This window comes from Onychostoma macrolepis, chromosome 04 (assembly GCF_012432095.1).
Source record: "Onychostoma macrolepis isolate SWU-2019 chromosome 04, ASM1243209v1, whole genome shotgun sequence".
NCBI lineage: Eukaryota > Metazoa > Chordata > Actinopteri > Cypriniformes > Cyprinidae > Onychostoma > Onychostoma macrolepis.
This window is the reverse complement of record NC_081158.1, coordinates 28,435,422-28,455,559: the sequence shown is the minus strand read 5'-3', so window position 1 is coordinate 28,455,559 and position 20,138 is coordinate 28,435,422. Positions and strand designations below refer to the sequence as shown.

Genomic DNA, 20,138 nt, shown 5'->3' with positions numbered 1-20,138 from the left:
CCACCCTAGTTAGAATGTAATGAAATAGTTTTTATAAAATACATTAAAACGTTTTTCAGCAATATAGTGCTCTCAAAGTCAAAAAAGTTTACCAGAGCAGATGACTCCAACATCTCGTCTATGAGAACATTCAGCTCGACTCCATGAAGAGATGGAACATTCTGAGAGTTTTGTTTCATTCCCGTCACAATCAAACACATCAGCCCAGATTTCACCACTTCCTTCTCCAAACCAGTCTGATCCCACAACAGACACAGCAATCCCACAATTCAGCTGTCTGCAGAGGACACTGGCAGCTCTCATATCCCAGCATGCATCACACACTGTGCCCCACTCTTTGAGGAACTGAAGCTCCACTCTTCCAGAACAAGAGTCTGAACCGTTCATCAGTCTGAGATCAGTGTAACCTGAGCGAAGTAAAGAGAGTTCAGAAACAATGCATAAAACATTCTTAAGCTAAGCTGTCATTATATTGATTCATCACATTATAACTCAAACCTAAGACATGACCTAGTATCAAAAACAAACGAAGAGATGTTGGATATTTATACTTAACCAGAGCATATCAGTCCCACAATGTTGTCAAAGGTGCAGTTGTGTTTGAGTAATGATACTGAACAGAATGAAATATGAGATTCATTTCCTCTGCACTGAATCTCTTGTGTCCACATCTGAGCGTCTCCTTTGTCAAAAGCAGCTGCTCCCAGCACCTGTACAGGAGCCCCACAGTCCAGCTCTCTACACACAACCTCTGCATCCTGCTGGTCAAAGACAGCATCACACATGGACATCCACGACTGATCATGAAGTATCTCTAACCTCCCAGAGCACAGATGAGACCCATCAGCAAGTCTGGAGCGTTTATGACCTGTTTATATTGCATAAAAGTGATCATTAGGTGAGCTGGTTTTGTTTAACAGGTTCTGGATGTGGCAAGCTTTACATCCAATTACATTTTGAACACTCAATAAAGTGTTTTCTATATATACATTTTTATACATTTTTAAATGTTTACTGTAGTGCATAATGAAAGGGTTTTTAATTGAATTTCCCAAAAATGAAAATTGTAATCTCATTGTAGTTGTTATTCACTGAAAATGCTTCTTGAGGCTGGACAGTTGAGGTCACCAATGCCTTTAACTATGGATGGTGTACTGTAAATATTTCTTTAAATCATTGTGAAAATGCAGTAAAATAATCATGGCAAGTTTACATTATTTTCAAGATGCCTAATTCTTAAGTGGTGATAAATTCTAAGAATAAAACAGACATGTTTAAATCGGATATGCAGCAAACCACATCCAAAAATATATATCTTTATTTTCTTACACAATCAAGACAAAATTATCAGAAAGTGTGGAATGCTTTGAGGTTTAATTTTATTCACCTGAACATATGACACCAGCATCATGATTATGAGTGCAGACATGTTTATTCCATCCTGCTGACCCACAGTTCTTCAGTGTAGACTCTGTTCCTAAACATGTTAAAATACTCATCCAGATTGGTCCTGATCCTTGACCAAAATAGGCAAGACCCAGAGCATCTACAGGTTCTCCACAGTCCAGCTCTCTACACACCACTGCAGCATCAGCCATATCCCAGCTATCATGACACACTGTTCCCCACTGACCTCTGTGAAGAACCTCCACTCTACCAGCACAAGGACTGTTACCATTTGCCAGTCTCACATTCATTACATCTATGAGAGTGGGAAATAGAGAGAAAGACAGAGACTAAAATCAATCATTCTAAAGAGATGTCATTGTGTTTAAAATTAGCATAACTACTAAAATAGATAAAACAAAATAGAAAATTATGGTATTATATTTTTATATTTTTATGAATTTTAGTTAATACTTTGAAGCTGTGGGTGTGGTGAGGGCCACACCAAGTGCAATGGAACGCATATGATCCTAGTTATGCTACTAATTGCTCTCATATTAATCTTCTTACCAGCACACAGAAGCGCCTGGTGATCATCATGAGAGCAGCTGTGTTTCTGTGATGCTGGACACATTCGAATATGAGACTCATTTCCTCTGCACTGAATCTCTTGTGTCCACATCTGAGCGTCTCCTTTGCCAAAAGCAGCTGCTCCCAGCACCTGTACAGGAGCCCCACAGTCCAGCTCTCTACACACAACCTCTGCATCCTGCTGGTCAAAGGCAGCGTCACACACTGACATCCACGACTGATCATGAAGTATCTCTAACCTCCCAGAGCAGCGAGAACCTCCAACCAGCCTGACACCTGCAGTAGTGAGAGAAAATAAAATAAAAGTTACATAACCATTGTTATCATACTTCTAAACGACCATATTTATCTGAAATAAATAACAATAACATGCCAATAACATTTACAAACATTCAATAATGCTGACAAATCATTATTTTATGTGCATTCAAATTGTTACAAATGTTATTAAACTTTGATACATATATTTTGTGTATGAACTATACACTTGTGACACTGAGCAAAGGCAAACTCATTTTTGATTCGCTGGCTTTAAAGGTGCCATAGAATGCATTGATACGATATTTTAAATTGTTCTCTGATATCTACATAGAAGGCATGTGCCTTAGGTAAGGGCAAAAATTCTCCAGAAACGGTTTTACATGTGCATTACAACCCTAGGATTTCTCCCTAGAATTAAATAAATATTGGCTTATTTGGAAGGGTCATGAATAATAATGTTGAGCTCTGCTCTGATTGGCTGTTTCACAGTGGGCTCATTTCAGTAGCTCACAGCAAGAAGGAAACACAGGGAGGAAAATATATATTTCAATACTTTCTCTCGCAGTTCATCGGGTAATTATACTGTATATAAAATGTGGGCATCAGGGAGCCGCTATTAATATGCGGGGCACTGAAACTGCTTTCAAATGCACCATCGCTTTTTACTTTCACTTTTATTTTATTTTCACTTTTTTTTCACCATGATCTGCCATTTTCGCTGTTGTCCTCGCTTGTTTCTTCACAATATGAAATGATGAATGAAATGATGAATGAAATACCTGCAGAACTTCTGATGGTTCGGCTGGCGGCTGACCTAGAGCATGGACGGGTATATGCAAATGTTGGGGCCGTAACTATTAACTATCCTGACTGTTACGTCACAGTCGGTGTTATGTTCTGATTCATCCTATTTTTCAGTGGTCTTTTTTATTCACAAGATTTACAGAAGGAGGAAACAATGGTGTTTGAGGCTCACGGTATGTCATTTCCATGTGCACAACTCTTATTATTCAACTATGCCAAGGTAAATACAGTTTTCCATTCTATGGCACCTTTAAGAAATGAATGCACAAGTATTTATGTCAGAAAATGATGTGCTGGGCTAGTACAATAAAAACTTCTGAGGACAAATCATTGCATTATTTGGATTTACATTTACATTTTATGTTTATGCATTTGGCAGACATTTATGCATATAGCTACTTAGAGATCCATTCAAGATTAACATTTTATCAGTTCATGCATTCCCTGAGAATTAAACCCATGACCTTGGTGGAAATAAAATATAAGGTATGTGGATCAACAGTGATGTAACAGGTTACATTTTAGAACAGCTCACCTGAGCAGATGACTCCAGCATCTGTATCATGATTACAGTCATAATCATACAACTGAACTGATCCACAGTTCTTCAGTGTAGTCTCTGAACCAGTACATGACATACGATTTGTCCAGATTGGTCCTGATCCTGGTCCAAAATAAGCATCACCCACAGCATCTACAGGTTCTCCACAGTCCAGCTCTCTACACACCACTGCAGCATCAGCCATATCCCAACCACCATCACACACTGTTCCCCACTGACCTCTATGAAGAACCTCCACTCTACCAGCACAGCGACTGTCACCACCAACCAACCTCACATTCACACTGTCTGTTTATTGAATACAGAAAACAAGAGAAGAAATACTTATGAATAGAGTAAACAAGAGAGTTAGAAGAATCACATAAAAAGAGAGTGACATTTTTGTTTTTGCACACAGAGTCAGAAGATTTGACATACGATTTCAGTGAAGTCAAATAAATCTGCTCAAACCTGCACACATCAATCCAGTATCATTGTTGTGGGAACAGTTGTATTTGTGTGATGGGGATGTTGGACAAAGATTAATCTGAGATTCATCTCCTCTGCACTGAATCTCTTGTGTCCACATCTGAGCGTCTCCTTTGTCAAAAGCAGCTGCTCCCAGCACCTGTACAGGAGCCCCACAGTCCAGCTCTCTACACACAACCTCTGCATCCTGCTGGTCAAAGACAGCGTCACACACTGACATCCACGACTGATCATGAAGTATCTCTAACCTCCCAGAGCAGCGAGAACCTCCAACCAGTCTGACTTCTGAAATAACACACGAGTATGAATTAACCTTTCAGAACAAAACATACACTACTTTTTTTATTTTATTTTATTTTATTTATTTATTTATTTATTTTTCAACAAAATTAGGTTTTGAGGTTACCTGAGCACATGACTCCTGCGCTCTTGCTCTGACCCACACTTTGAAGACCCCATGTGACAGATCCACACTTTTTCAGTGTGGACTCAGATCCAGTACACATTGCGTTATTCATCCAGATTGGTCCTGATCCTGATCCAAAATGAGCATCACCCAGAGCTTCTACAGGTTCTCCACAGTCCAGCTCTCTACACACCACTGCAGCATCAGCCAAATCCCAACCATCATTACACACTGTTCCCCACTGACCTCTGTGAAGAACCTCCACTGTCCCACTGCACGGACTGTTACCATTAAACAACCGCACATTTATTTTTTCTGTGCACGGTAAAGGAAAAAATATTAGAAGAGATTTATCAAAATTAAATAAATCTTTCCTTTTGAAACAGTTAACACATACCTGTACAAAGCAGTACAACATTACTTTTGTGAGAACAGTTATATTTGGGTGTGAATTTGAAAGATGTTTGACACATATGAATCTGAGATTCATTTCCTCTGCACTGAATCTCTTGTGTCCACATCTGAGCGTCTCCTTTGTCAAAAGCAGCTGCTCCCAGCACCTGTACAGGAGCCCCACAGTCCAGCTCTCTACACACAACCTCTGCATCCTGCTGGTCAAAGACAGCGTCACACACTGACATCCACGACTGATCATGAAGTATCTCTAACCTCCCAGAGCAGCGAGAACCTCCAACCAGCCTGACTTCTGAAATAACACACAGTATGAATTAACCTTTCAGAACAAAACATACACTACTTTTTATTTTATTTTATTTATTTATTTATTTATTTATTTTTCAACAAAATTAGGTTTTGAGTTTACCTGAGCAGATGACTCCTGCGCTCTTGCTCTGACACACACCTTGAAAACCCCATATGACAGATCCACACTTTTTCAATGTGGACTCAGATCCAGTACACATTGCATTATTCATCCAGACTGGTCCTGATCCGAGTCCAACCTGAGCATCACCCAGAGCTTCTACAGGTTCTCCACAGTCCAGCTCTCTACACACCACTGCAGCATCAGCCAAATCCCAACCATCATCACACACTGTTCCCCACTGACCTCTATGAAGAACCTCCACTGTCCCACTGCACGGACTGTTTCCATTAACCAACCGCACATGTATTATTTCTGTGCACAGTAAGGGAAAAAAAATGGGAAGAGATCTATCAAAATTAAATAAATCTTTCCTGTTGAAACAGTCAACACATACCTGTACAAAGCAGTACAACATTACTTTTGTGAGAACAGTTATATTTGGGTGTGAATTTGAAAGATGTTTGACACATATGAATCTGAGATTCATTTCCTCTGCACTGAATCTCTTGTGTCCACATCTGAGCGTCTCCTTTGTCAAAAGCAGCTGCTCCCAGCACCTGTACAGGAGCCCCACAGTCCAGCTCTCTACACACAACCTCTGCATCCTGCTGGTCAAAGACAGCGTCACACACTGACATCCACGACTGATCATGAAGTATCTCTAACCTCCCAGAGCAGCGAGAACCTCCAACCAGTCTGACTTCTGAAAGAACATAAATAATTATAGTTTGGCTTTTTGCAACAAAACATCATAAAGATTGCTTTAACAGACCCTTAAAACCTAGACAGAATATCATTGGGATCAGGAAAAGGCATTACTAATTTCAAACATTTAAACAAGCAAAGGAAAAAGGAAGTGGAAACATCTTAACACACATAATTTATATGAACTTATGTAGCCCCATCCATTTTCAACACTGAACTCGCTGTCTTCTGTCACATCTTATCAGCTCAAGCAAATGCCTTAAACACCACTGGCCAGGATTCAATATAGGTTGCCATAGAGACAAAGCACCGATCACTTTTTGCGTTTAATTGCAGTGGAATGGAAAGACCCCCCACAAAATATAATATAATATAATATATTATGAGATGGTACGCCTCATCACGTAGTAGTACATGAATACAGATAGTCAGCTAAATTAAATTTAGCACAGCTGCCGCCTCTTCTTCTCATTTTCTCAACCTGGTTTGGTTATTATTAGTTAACTGCACTCAGCATCCCGCGAAAGGTAGAATGTGACAAAATCTGAACAGAAGTGGTCAAAGGAGATGCATTCAAAACATATGCTGGGTGGATTAGTGTAATGTGGGACACCTGAGCTTCAGTGCATTTATCTCTTCTTTTACAACATTAAAGCGAGCTTGGTCTCAAGTTATTGAAATCACTTGACTTTCTAAAAATTATGCCATAAATGTGGCCATGAAAATCATCAAACAGGAAGTACCTCTTGTGAAATTAATGTTAAGGATATAAATCTGTTATAAAAAAATCTAAATTGTTATTAAATTTTATGTGTGATGTATTTGGACTTCAACAGTTGCAATAATATTGTTAAAATGTGCTAAGAATATTTTCTATTTGAAGCAATCTTTGTTTTGAAGCATGTTTTTTAACAATAATGTGGGACAGTCAAATATAGGCAAGGCAAGTTTATGCTTTGAAATAATCATTGAAGAAATAATAATCACAACAATAAAAACAAGAAATTAAAAAAATAATAATAATCACAACAATAAAAACAAGGAAATTATATAAAAATGGATTTTAAATGATTTTAAAACAGTTAAGATTAGAAAATGATTATACATAAAATACAGTGCAATTAGTTCGGATGTAGCACAGTGCTCATTCAACAAATGCATTGCCAAAAAGATGAGTTTTGAGTCTGGAATTAAATGTGGCTAATGTTTTAGCACATCTGATCTCTTCTGGAAGCTGGTTCCAACTGCGGGCGGCATAATAGCTAAAAGCGGACTCCCCTTGTTTTGTGTGAACCCTTGGTATTTCTAACTGACTCGATCCTAATGATCTGAGTGGTCTGTTAGGTTTATATTCAGTGAGCATATCTGCAATGTATTTAGGTCCTAGGTTATTGAGTGATTTATAAACGAGTAAAAGTACTTTAAAATCAATCCTAAATGTAACTGGAAGCCAGTGTAAGGACCTGAGGACTGGTGTGATATGCTCAAGATTTTCTGGTTCTAGTCAGAATCCTGGCAGCAGCGTTCTGGATGAGCTGCAGCTGTCTAATGGTCTTCTTTGGAAGGCCGGTGAGGAGACCATTACAATAATTCACCCTGCTTGTGATAAAGGCATGAACAAGTTTTTTTTGTTGTTTTTTTTGGCTGGAAACAAAACATCAAATTCTTGCAACATTTTTGAGATGATAGTATGCTGATTTAGTTACTGCTTTGACATGACTACTAAAATTAAAGTCTGCCTCCAGAATCTTTGGATCTTTCTAAAGAATCCTGAAAAAAAAAATGTACTCAACTGTTTTAAATATTGATAATAATAATAATAATAATAATAATAGTAAATGTTTCTTGAGCAGCAAATCAGCATATTAGAATGATTTCTGAAGGATCATGTGACATTGAAAACTGGAGTAATGATGCTGAATAAATTACATTTTAAAATATATTCAGATAGAAAGCAGTTATTTAAAATAGTAAAAACATTTTGAAAAACATTACTAAAACTTTTGATTGATAGTGTGCATTTTCCATTTTCTTACCATGCAGAGTATAGAAGCTTAATACCAGTTTTAAAGACATACCATGTTCCAAAGTTTAAATCTTTAAAAAAATCTTTTGCAAAATTATTTACAGTAACATTCCACATGTGCAAATTTAGGCTATAGTTTTTAGACAAACAAAAAAGAGAGCAAACACACTGTAGGCCTACTAAATTAACCAACCAAACATGGGTATGCACATTTAACTAGGAGTGTTAAAATGTGAAGTTTGTTTTGTAAAAATTACACTATTACACAACCTAATTAACTAATAACCTAACCTAATTGAACTAACTCAATATATTATATTTATTAATTAGTGTTCACTATTCAGTGCCTATCACACATTTGAAATTTGCCTTCAGGGTACTGGAACTTTTTTTGCCATACGTTTCTTATCTGTGTGCACATTGTGAGCATCAGTCTAAAATGTTGTAAACTATGGCATTGAGTACTTTGGCTGTGTTCATACTTTAGATACAATATGAACAGCAAAACTCGGGTGTAGCCACAAGTGTGCAAATGTTACCTGAGCAGATGACTCCAGCATCTTTAGCATGATCACAGTAACTTCGGTCCCATCCTCCTGATTCACAGTCCTTCAGTGTGGATTCCGAACCAACACATCTGACAAAACCCATCCAGACTGGTCCTGATCCTTGTCCAAAGTGTGCATTACCCAGAACATCTACAGGTTCTCCACAGTCCAGCTCTCTACACACCACTGCAGCATCAGGCAAATCCCAGGCAACATCACACACTGTTCCCCACTGACCTCTATGAAGAACCTCCACTCTACCAGCACAGCGACTGTGACCACCAACCAACCTCACATTCACACGGTCTAATATTTTAAACAAATGAGAGAGAGAAAGAGAGGCATATTGTGAATTAATAAATAATAATATTGTCATCTGAAACACTACATTATAAGCAAACGTTTTAAAGTATGCAATTAAAAAAAATATTCTGACCACTTAAGACAATTCCTGAAAGTAACATTGCTTTATCTCTCTCTTTTTTTTTTTTACTTGTGTACGTACCAGCTGCGATGAGTATTACAACTGAACAAAGTAAAATGAGTGTCAGGTATCTTCCCATCATCCTCAGCATGATTAACTTGAAGCCCATTCTCCGCACTGATGATAAAGAAGTACAGGCATCCTCTCAGCCCCCTTAATGAGAGAGAAAGAGGCCCAACACCCTCCAATCACACTCGCTATTACCTTATTAGACACAACAGAGGAAACCATCAAAGAACTTCAGCGACAAATCAGAGGACGCTTTTATGATTTTCTGCATATATATCAAAACTGTCAGTGCTGATGAACTCCTCCTCTTCACTGAGGGGATGTACTGTACACACACACGCACACACACACACACACGCACGCACGCACACACACACTCACACACACACACACACACACACACACACACACGCACACACACACACACATACACATCACACACACACACACACATAGAGACAGGAAACTCTAGTTTATTTACATCATCAAAGGCCAACACCTGCAGAGACTAGATAAAAGCACTGATAAGTAACTGTGAATGTCCAAAACACTGTGTATTAGTGTATACATATGTCAGCATGACATAAACTCAATAGGAAAAGTGTAAAATTACAACATAAAACCATAATTTTCATTTAGAGATGATCATGTTGTTCACCTTGTGACCAGCAGAGAGAGTCAGTGTGTTACTGTACATTTCTGCTAAACCATCTTGTATTGTACAGTCATACTTCCAGAACAGTGTAGCAACATACTAAAATTGTACATTTGAACAAATAAATAATAATTTAATCTCTGTGTATTTTAGATTGAGAAAAAGTCTGATTATGATAGTATCACGTGGTATCTCACACGTTAAATAAAGAGGAATGAGAAAATTATTTAGTATGACATCTGAATTTAAGTACCTCGGTGTTCTGATTGAGTCCAGACTTTCATTTAAGGCTTAGGTTAAAAAGGTCTGTAACCAGATCAGATTTAATCAGTCAAACTTTAGATTTATTCATGCTTATATGCCGTCTGAGGCATATACGTCTTTGATATGTGTGTATTCCATGATTATTTCTCATATCACTTATTGTTTATCTACTTGGTCGCAAGCTAGTATAACTACTCTGAAATAGGGGTGTGCAACGGAGCCATTATTTGTATCTGTATCTGTATCTGTGACAATCTCAAAATTATTTGTATCTGTATATGTATTCGGATAGATCCGGAAGTGGGCGTGGCTTAAACAGGAAGTTCATCAAATTACATGAAAATACCATTTTAAATGCAAATCTGTTCGATTCCTAGTTTTCATTTAACAAATATGCCTTGTATAACAAGGAAGTATTCTTTTTTATTAAAATTATAACTTTGTAAATATCTTCTATTTAAAACTTTATCAAAAAAGAAAAATAACTGTATTCTTCTTACTTTCCAGTGAAACTTTGTGTACAAATTTGACAAGAGACAAGCATCCACAATCTTAAATAAGAGCAGGAGAAGAAAAAAAGAAAGAAAAAATTGAAATGGAAAGAAAGTGTTCAGTAGCCTATCATAGCAGAATGACAATAAAAGTAACTTAGATCATGTGTTGCGGGAGTCTGTGATCATTTACGAGTTTTTTTTTTTTTTATATCAACAGAGGGCAACAAATCATTTGGACCCTCCAAAAGCCTTAATCAAACATCGCTTTTTTTCATTCTGTATAATTAAATGTAATGCCATTCACGAAAAGGGCTAATGTAATGCGTTTTTACAGTTGGATTTCGAAAAGGTTTCAAGTTAGGACCGTTTTTAGGATATTTTTGTCGAGTTGATATAACTCCAGACAAAGCTCTGATTTCTGAGAGACCTGCAAAATACAAGATTTAAACTTATTTTGGTGCATTTGTCAGGAGATTGGTTGTGTTTGTTTTTCGTAGCAATATCTGGCAACACTGCTTTGCCGGTGTCCTGACATTTTATCCTACCCGTCAGATTTTCCTACCAGGGCTTACTGCGCATGCGCACATCGATATTGCATCATTTTTGTCACGCTGAACAACACGCCCATAATTTTGTACTACTCGCGCATGGATTTCTTAATGTAAGGTAAGTTTTTGACTATTTCTGTTATTTTTATTATACCTAGACAGCTAGCAGTAACGAGAACTGTTTAATGTCACATTACGTAGCCAGCTAGCATCTTTGTTAGCAATTTTCATTGAAAAGTTTTTTTTTTTAAGGTATGGAAGATAAGTGGGAATCACTGTATAAGCTCCTGTCAGTGGGAGCGTACCCATCAGAGTATGACAAGTCCAGAAGGCAGAACCTTCGTAGATATGCACTCAAATTCAACCTAAAGGGTAGTTATTTTGAATTAAAATTTCAATTATGTTTATTGCTATCTTGATCTTTCATTTCCAACAATGCCAAACAATGCCAAACAATACCAAACGCCCTTTTAGTGTACTTCAGTCATGTTTCACTTTAATGTAGATGGAGAACTTTTTTATGGAAGTAGAAGAGTGATCAAAACTAAAGAGGAAGCTAGGATGATCTTTGAAGAATTGCATTCCTCTCCAATTGGTGGGCACACAGGGATTGGTAAAACACATGCTGCCATCTGTGCCAGATTTTACTGGTATGGCATGTGTGTTGACATAGAAAATTGGGTATGTGTTATTTTATGTAGTTATTTTAGTTTATGTGTCAGCATATGTGTTAAGAAGTTTTTGTGTCTCTAATCTGCACCCTCAATGCAGTGTCACACCCCTCTTAGCCTGTTCAGCTCCCTGTTAGCCCCAAGCTCCACCCACCCAAACTCAAGCCAATTAGAGCTATCTCTCAGACTTTATTAGCTGCACCTGTGTCCACAGCTTGCCCTTTTTGTTGCATGTGTTTACACAGTGCAGAGGATTGAGTTTTACTCCTTTCTGTGTTTTTTCCTGCGTGTGCATAATTGACCATGTAAGTGCCTTTGTTTGATGCTTGAATATTTTGTATAACTTAAGTTTGGCTTAATGTTTATTTTCATGATTGCTCTAGTTTCTGTTTAGGCATGTACTTTATTTATCTAAAGAGCAGTTGATGTACCATTGTGGTTGCCTTGTACCTGATTTGGCACACTTTATTGGTAAACTAAAATGTATCTATTCCCTTTATAGAAACCACACGCACACCCACCCATCTAGATGCACAAAACCTCCTTGGATGTACAATAAACTTTCCTATACCTGGTTTGACTAGACTGGACCTGTTCTTACCGACAGCCCCACTGGCTTCAAGCTAGCTACCTGACATCTGATAACTTCTTTTCATGGTCCTTCGAGCCGGAGCTCATTGATGATCGGTGGATATGTCTAGTCACTCCCTGCCCTCATTGTCTCCGCATGAGCGCCCACGGCACCAAGCTCAGCTCCCTGCACGTTATGATGATTTCATCCTGCAATATCGTCAGCAGCCACTACCTACAGCAGAAATACAACAACCTCTTCATTCTGCAGATATGCCTGGTACTGGTCCTCATTATCAACCCTGTAGAAAGGAGGAGTCTGAGGATGACTCAGAAGAGTCAGAACTGCCTATGGAGGGAGGCACTCAGGAGGATATTCCACATTCTCCATGTTCTCATTCACCTGTCCCATCTGAGAGAGCACTTACCCCTGATGCTGAACACCCATATGCTTCTCCAATAGCTCCTGTTCCTGATGCTCAGACTGCACACTTACAACAACTGATAGAGGAAGTAAGAAATCAGGGTAGATTAATCCAGCAGTGTATGCTTAAGAGCAGTCCCTCTCCTCTTCAACTTCAGCAGCAACTTCCTACTCCTGTAAGCCGTACCCTTCTTACCCAGCCTGTGCCACAGCCCCTTGCAACTCCCGCATCCCCCTAGTCAAGGTCAGTTGCCGGTGGTCACATCTCAGGTCCCAGCCCCGTATAACTCCATGTACCCAGTTTATACTCTGCCAAGTCAATCTTTGCCTGGTATTATGGCTTGCTCTGCTCAGCCAGCAAGCAATGTGCAGCCTCCCTACCTGAGATCTGCTCCTACTTTAAGTCAGTTAGTTCCTTCTACTGGCCTCCTGCAGTCAAGTTACAGGAGGGTAGAAGGTCCTTCTTTCCCTGATTTCACTAGGGAGGATGAAAGCCAGTACTTGATGTTAAAGATGGCCCTATCTAATTTGTTAGATCCTGGAGAGTCAGAGCAGTATAAATACCACATCTTATTGGATCATCTGAAGGTAGACCAAGCGAGAAGACTTGCATTGGCTTATTTTTATGCCCCAGATCCGTGTACTCAAGCTATACGGGCCCTAGATGAGCGTTATGGTCAACCTAGACAACTTGCTTTGAAGGACCTCCGAGCTATAATGGAGATGCCTGCTATCCGCATAGGCGATGGTAGAGGCCTGGACCAATTTTCCCTTAGAGTTCAGGCATTAGTGGGCCTCCTTCAGTCTATGGGCTCTGAAGGTCTCGCTGAACTTACCTGTGGTTCGCATGTTGAGCGGCTTCTAGAGAAGCTTCCCCATGAGCAGTTTTGCCAGTTTAAGAGATGTTTGAGTAGATCAGGTCCCCTTTCCTATAACCTCCTAGATTTTTCCAACTGGCTACAACAAGAAGCCCGTTGTCAGCCCAGAAGGGAAAGAGCACCACAGCCAATCCGCCTGAGGCCTCCTCCCCCTCACCCATTAAAAGGTACAACCATACTACATGGTGCTAAAACTGCCTCTCATGTGACCTCCGCTAAAGCCCGAGTTGTCCCACTTAAGGTTCGACAGCCTCTTCCCAATGCCTCATCTGAAGGCTTTCCAGTGTGTGCCTATTGCGACTCTACCAAACATGTCAGTAAATGTGGTGGTTTCCTCCAGCTCTCCGAAGACCAGAGAACTAACTGGATCCAGGAAGAGAGACGCTGTTGGCGACGTGCACGAGATCACTTTGCAGCCCAATGTGACCTGAAGGGACGCTGCAGCCAATGCAACGGGAAACACCTACACATCCTATGCACCATTAACCAGAGGCAAGTGCAGAATTTATATCTCGACCATCCAAGTGATTGCAATAAAGTGCTACTGAAGGTAGTGGAAGTGACCCTGCAAAATGGAGACAAGTCCTTGGACACTTATGCCTTACTGGATGATGGTTCTGAAAGAACAATTCTCCTGCACTCTTCTGCCCAAAAACTTCAGTTACGAGGAAAATCTGAGAGCCTAAACCTGAGAACCGTGAGACAGGATGTTCAGACTCTTAATGGAGCTACAGTGTCCTTCACCCTCATTCCTAAAGCGCATCCAACTAAGTCTTATATCATCAGTCAGGCTTTCACTGCTGACCAGTTATCCTTGTCCGAACATTCTCACCCTGTGAAATCTCTCCAGTGACGCTACCCTCACCTCCGTCAGCTTCCTCTGAAACAACTTAATAAAGTCAAACCCCTACTCCTCTTAGGGGCCGATCAAACACACCTGATTACCCCCCAACACAACCAGTGGAATTGGGCCCCGCGGGAGCCCCTGTTGGAATTAAAACCCAACTCGGCTGGACGCTGCAGGGTCCTGCGAGGGATCTCCCCAACTCTTCCTCCACTCAGTTTCATTATATTTCCTTTAAATGCCCACCTGATGACATCTACCACCATGTTCAGAAGCTGTGGCAGCTGGATGCACTTCCTCAGAAACATGAAAGCAGTGGTTCGATCTAAACCGGATCAAGAGGCAATGCACCAGCTAGAGACCCAAACCATCAGAACACCTGTTGATGGCATCCTACGATATGCCGCACCTCTCCTTCGTGTAGAACCCTGGCCCCCTCTGAAGGCCCCAAAGGAGGCAGTTATGTCCCGTCTTCGCAACTGTGAAAGGCGACTCCTTCAAAACCCGCAACAAGCGGAGATCTATAACAGAGAGATCCAGAAACTAATAGATGCTGGATATGTCAAGAGGTTGTCCTCATCTGAAGTAAAGAATGTCCCTGAATCCTGGTATATACCCCACCACATTGTGCATCACAACAGTAAGGATCGCATTGTGTTTGATTGTTCCTTCTCCTACCGAAATCAATGTCTGCATTCACAGTTGCTTCCTGGACAGCTACACATGACCTTCACATTTTCTGTGATGCGTCAGAGCAGTCCTATGGAGCAGTTGCTTATATGCGTACAGAAGATCATCAACAGATGAATGTGACCTTCCTCATGGCGAGATCTCGCGTTGCTCCCAAAAAACAGCTATCCATTCCACGACTTGAATTATGTGCAGCTCTCATAGGTGCTCGGCTATCTAGTCTCCTCCAAACAGAGCTCACCCTCCATATCAGAGCGATTACCCTGTGGACTGATTCTATGACTGTTCTCTATTGGCTTCTCTCTGATTCTTGCCGCTACAAGGTCTTTGTCGGAACCAGGGTAGCTGAGATTCAGGAACTCACTAAAGGCCGGGTATGGCATTATGTGGATTCACAGAACAATCCGGCGGATGACTTAACCAGAGGAAAGCTGCTGTCTGATCTTGGCAGACCCTGCAGGTGGAACCAAGGACCTGCTTTCCTGCTCCAACCCCTTGAACTGTGGCCCAGTAACCCTAACATAGATCATTCTGATGACCCTGTAGAGCTGCGCAAACCTATTTCTGTGGTGCTGTATCCCTCCATCCACACCCCTCCATCCCTGACCCCAGTCAATTTGCCACCTTCCAAGACCTCCTGGAATGCATGGCTACCTCCCTTCATGGGGCGGCGAATCCTCCATCAGCAGAAAACTACCGTGATGCAGAGACCACAATCCTAAAACAAGCCCAGATGGATTCATTCAGGGATGATTTGGCCGGCCTTCAAATCCAAAAGCCCCTTCTACCTTCAAGCCGTTTACTCTCCCTTGCCCCACAATTAGATCCAGCACTAGGGCTAATTCGGGTAGGTGGAAGGTTACGTCAGAGTGATCTACTCCCTGATACCATTCATCCGGTTGTCCTGGACTCTGCACATCCTATCACAAAACTTATAGTTAAGGATTATGATGACCACCTACACCATCCTGGGGCAGAAAGGCTTTTTGCTGAATTAAGGAGAAGGTTTTGGATCCTGAGAGGTCGTGAGGTGATCCGAAAACATCAACATAGGTGCCCTAAGTGCCAACAGTTCCGGGCCCGTCCAATTATTCCCCGTATGGCAGATCTTCCTCCAGCCTGCCTTCGCCTTAGCAAACCTCCATTCTACTCGACTGGGATGGATTGTTTTGGGCCCTATACAGTGAAGACTGGCAGACGAGCTGAAAAAAGGTGGGAATTTTTAAATGCCTGACTACTAGGTGCGTGCACCTTGATCTACTCAGTCACATGAATACGGATTCCTTCTTGATGGCACTCAGGCGTTTTATTGCTCGCAAGGGTAAACCATTTGAGCTGCTCTCTGACAGGGGTACCAATTTCATTGGGGGCAATAAAGAGCTACTGGAAGCCTACCAATCCTTAACTCCTGACCTTCAGGCAGCTCTAGCCAAGCAGAAGATTTCTTTCAAATTCAATCCTCCACATGCACCCCACTTCGGTGGAACCTGGGAGCGTGAAATACGCTCCATCAAAACTGCCTTGGAGACCACCCTTGGTGCTCAAACTGTCAACGAAGAGGTACTACGCACAGTCATGATTGAAATCGAAGGCGTTCTAAATTCCAAGCCCTTAGGCTATGTGTCATCTGACATCGCTGATCCTGACCCTGTTACCCCTAACTTGCTGCTAATGGGGCGGCATGATGCTTCCCTTCCTCTCGTAACATATCCAGACTCTGAGCTGTACAGTCGCCGTCAATGGCGTCATAGTCAAATCCTGTCTGATCATTTCTGGGCTCATTTCCTCAGAAATTACCTCCCCTCTCTTCAGTGCAGACAGAAGTGGCGCACTGACAATCCTAACCTGCAACCGAATACTGTTGTCCTGATTCTTGATCCTCAACTTCCCCGATCTCAGTGGTCAGTGGGCAAAGTGATTTCCCTCCATCCCAGTAAGGATGGCCGTTGTAGGGTTGCTGATGTCTAAGTCAAGGACAGGGCGTACACGAGGCCCGTTGCCCACCTTGTTGCTCTCCCAGCCTTACCTGATCCCCGTAAATTGTCAAATTTGCATTACAAATTTGGGGGCGGCTGTTAAGAAGTTTTGTGTCTCTAATCCAGTGGTTCTCAATTCCAGTCCTGGGGGCCCCTGCTCTGCACATTTGCATGTCTCCCTTACTTAACACACCTGATTGAGATAATCAGCTCGTTAGTTCAGTTCATGATCTCTCTCTAACGAGCTGATGATCTCAATCAGGTGTGTTAAGTAAGGAGACATGCAAATGTGCAGAGCAAGGACTGGAATTGAGAACCACTGCATCTGCACCCTCAATGCAGTGTCACACCCCTCTTAGCCTGTTCAGCTCCCTGCTTGCCCTTTTTGTTGCATGTGTTTACACAGTGCAGAGGACTGAGTTTTACTCCTTTCTGTGTTTTTCCTGCATGTGCGTAATTGACCATGTAAGTGCCTTTGTTTGATGCTTGAATATTTTGTATAACTTAAGTTTGGCTTAATGTTTATTTTCATGATTGCTCTAGTTTCTGTTTAGGCATGTACTTTATCTAAAGAGCAGTTGATGTACCATTGTGGTTGCCTTGTACCTGATTTGGCACACTTTATTGGTAAACTAAAATGTATCTATTCCCTTTATAGAAACCACACGCACACCCACCCATCTAGATGCACAAAACCTCCTTGGATGTACAATAAACTTTCCTATACCTGGTTTGACTAGACTGGACCTGTTCTTACCGACAGCCCCACTGGCTTCAAGCTAGCTACCTGACACCTGATAACTTCTTTTCAATATGTATGTATGTTTGTAAGTATACATTTCTTTCTGATAGGTACTGGAATGTGATCTGTCAAAAAGTAGGAAAGCCTTTGACTGCTGTGCAGACCTTACAGTGCATTGAGGTAAATAAGTGCAGTATAGGGTCAAAGAAAAAAAAAAGGGCTGGTTTTCAAGCATCAAAACACGTATTTTGCGAATACATTATAATGTGTCCTGTTAAATTAAATGGATAAAATAAAATAAATTATTGAATCAGACTGAGCTTTATTGCCTGGTATGTTTATACATACAAGGAATTTGTTTTCGTGACACAAGATTCCACAATGCAACAGAATGACAGTGACAGAACAAAAACACAGATAATAAAAGAATAAAGATAGAATAAGTTAACAGGGAATAACAATATTCAAATTGACAATTGTATGTACAGGTATATTACAATAGACAGTGTTTTTTTTTTTTTTTTAATTATATAACTTATACGTATAACAAATAATAACATTTTATTTTTTTCTATCATACATTTTAAATAAATTATTTATTATTAAAAATAAATACACATTTTACCATGATCTACAGAAGACAGAATAAAATGTCATTCAGTGCAACAATAGTTTATATCTTGCCATGCATATTTAAAAAGAATAATTTAATGACATTAAAAGAGTAATTTCTTGCAATTGTACATTTTTAAACTTTGACATTATCCTAGGTTTTTCCCATTTATCAGCAAGAAGTTTTTAATCATTAAAACACAATACAATTTAGTATGGTCACTTATTCTTTGATATATTTTATTCTATGATATATTTACAGGTCAGAATAAGTATGTTTCATTTTTTTCTCCATAAATATGAAAGTTACACTGAATAACAATGGAACATTATTTCACCCACATTTTGACATTTTATTTTCCCAAAACATATTTAAAAATATTAAAGTTGACACTTTACATTCATTTAATGTGTTTTCTATGTATATAAGATCACTTTTTTGTAAATTTCTTTTGATGCAGACACCTAAATGTATTTGACCTAGTAACATTATAATAACACATACACATACACACACATACATGCATACAAAGACAGACTCAACCTACTTTGCATTTTATAGGTTTCTGCAGTTTGGGAGCTTGTTGGAATTGATTTAACTGGGCCATTACCGGAAACTGCAGAAGGCTTTCAGTATATCCTAACAGCTACAGACTACTTCTCAAAGTGGGTTGAGGCCTTTCCTTTAAAGGCAAAGACATCAGCTGAAGTTGGGAGACATTTCTGTTCCCTAATTTATAGACATGGCTGTCCCCAGAGAATTCTCTCAGATCAGGGAAGAGAATTCGTAAATGAAGTAAGTCAAGTTGGATTTGCCCCTTTGTACTCACCACTGTTCTCTTACATGACAGTGTCCAGTGCAGGCTCCAGTCCATGACCAGTGTCCAGTGCAGGCTCCAGTCAACCTGATCTCACAGAATTCCGTGTAATGTTCACGGACTTAATTAACCTCCGAATCTGTGGTGGCATACCGGAATCGCCGAAAATTCCGTGATGGGCTCACAGAAGGCATCAGCCGTGGTCCATGCACGGATTCACTGGTTCAACGTAAAAAGAGTGACTCCGATGCAGTTATACTTTCACTGGAGTACCTGACCCCACCCCTACCCTAAACCTACCCAGTTCTGAACAATAATGACGATAAATGTCCCAGTATCGCGTCGGCATATTGATGCTAAGGGTTTCCGTGCGTGCACTGTAAAAAATGTACTGTAGAATTTACAGGATGTTACTGGCAAAAAAGTTGCCAATAAAATCTTGTAAAAATGATGTTAATTGCTGTAAAATGGATTACAGTATAATACTGCAAAGCAAATCACAGTTTATTGCTGTATGTGAAATACAGTAATTTGTAGTATTTTTTACAGTAACATTGAATTAAACTTGTAGTTTATATTACAGCAATATTTTGTAATCTCACGAAAGTACAGTATTTACCTGGCAACAAAAGTTGCCAATAAAATCCTGTAAATACCCCTAAATCCAAGATGATGTTGTAATAATTTAACAATGAAAATGCTGCAAAGAATAATTTTAACAGTAAACTGTAAAATACTGATTTAAATGAATTATCATGAGAACTATCTTAATACATTTACAAATGAATATAAACCAAGTCAAAGATGTTGCAAATAAATATTTATTAAAACTGGCAGAAAGACATTGCAAGGCTTTTACTGGTAAAAATAAAAATG

General features: G+C 40.0%; 1 protein-coding gene across 1 annotated transcript; it reads right to left on the bottom strand.

The window, feature by feature from the left end:
* Positions 1–78: 78 nt before the first annotated feature.
* On the bottom strand, positions 79–9,176 carry si:ch211-161n3.3 (deleted in malignant brain tumors 1 protein). Its single transcript, XM_058772400.1, has 12 exons — positions 9,089–9,176; positions 8,575–8,889; positions 5,699–6,007; positions 5,302–5,616; positions 4,876–5,184; positions 4,479–4,793; positions 4,055–4,357; positions 3,578–3,892; positions 1,957–2,253; positions 1,388–1,702; positions 557–868; positions 79–407 (listed from the first exon to the last, which is right to left on the bottom strand). Exons 1-12 carry the CDS (start codon positions 9,174–9,176, stop codon positions 79–81), a joined length of 3,522 nt encoding a protein of 1,173 aa, XP_058628383.1.
* Positions 9,177–20,138: the final 10,962 nt, after the last annotated feature.

Coding starts and splice junctions, on each gene's coding strand:
- si:ch211-161n3.3 (XM_058772400.1), bottom strand. CDS start 9,176: ATGGGCTTCAAGTTAATCATGCTGAGGATGATGGGAAGATACCTGACA. Junction 8,890..9,088: donor TGTAATACTCATCGCAGCTG/GTACGTACACAA, acceptor TTAAAATATTAG/ACCGTGTGAATGTGAGGTTG. Junction 5,185..5,301: donor CGCAGGAGTCATCTGCTCAG/GTAAACTCAAAA, acceptor GTGTTATTTCAG/AAGTCAGGCTGGTTGGAGGT.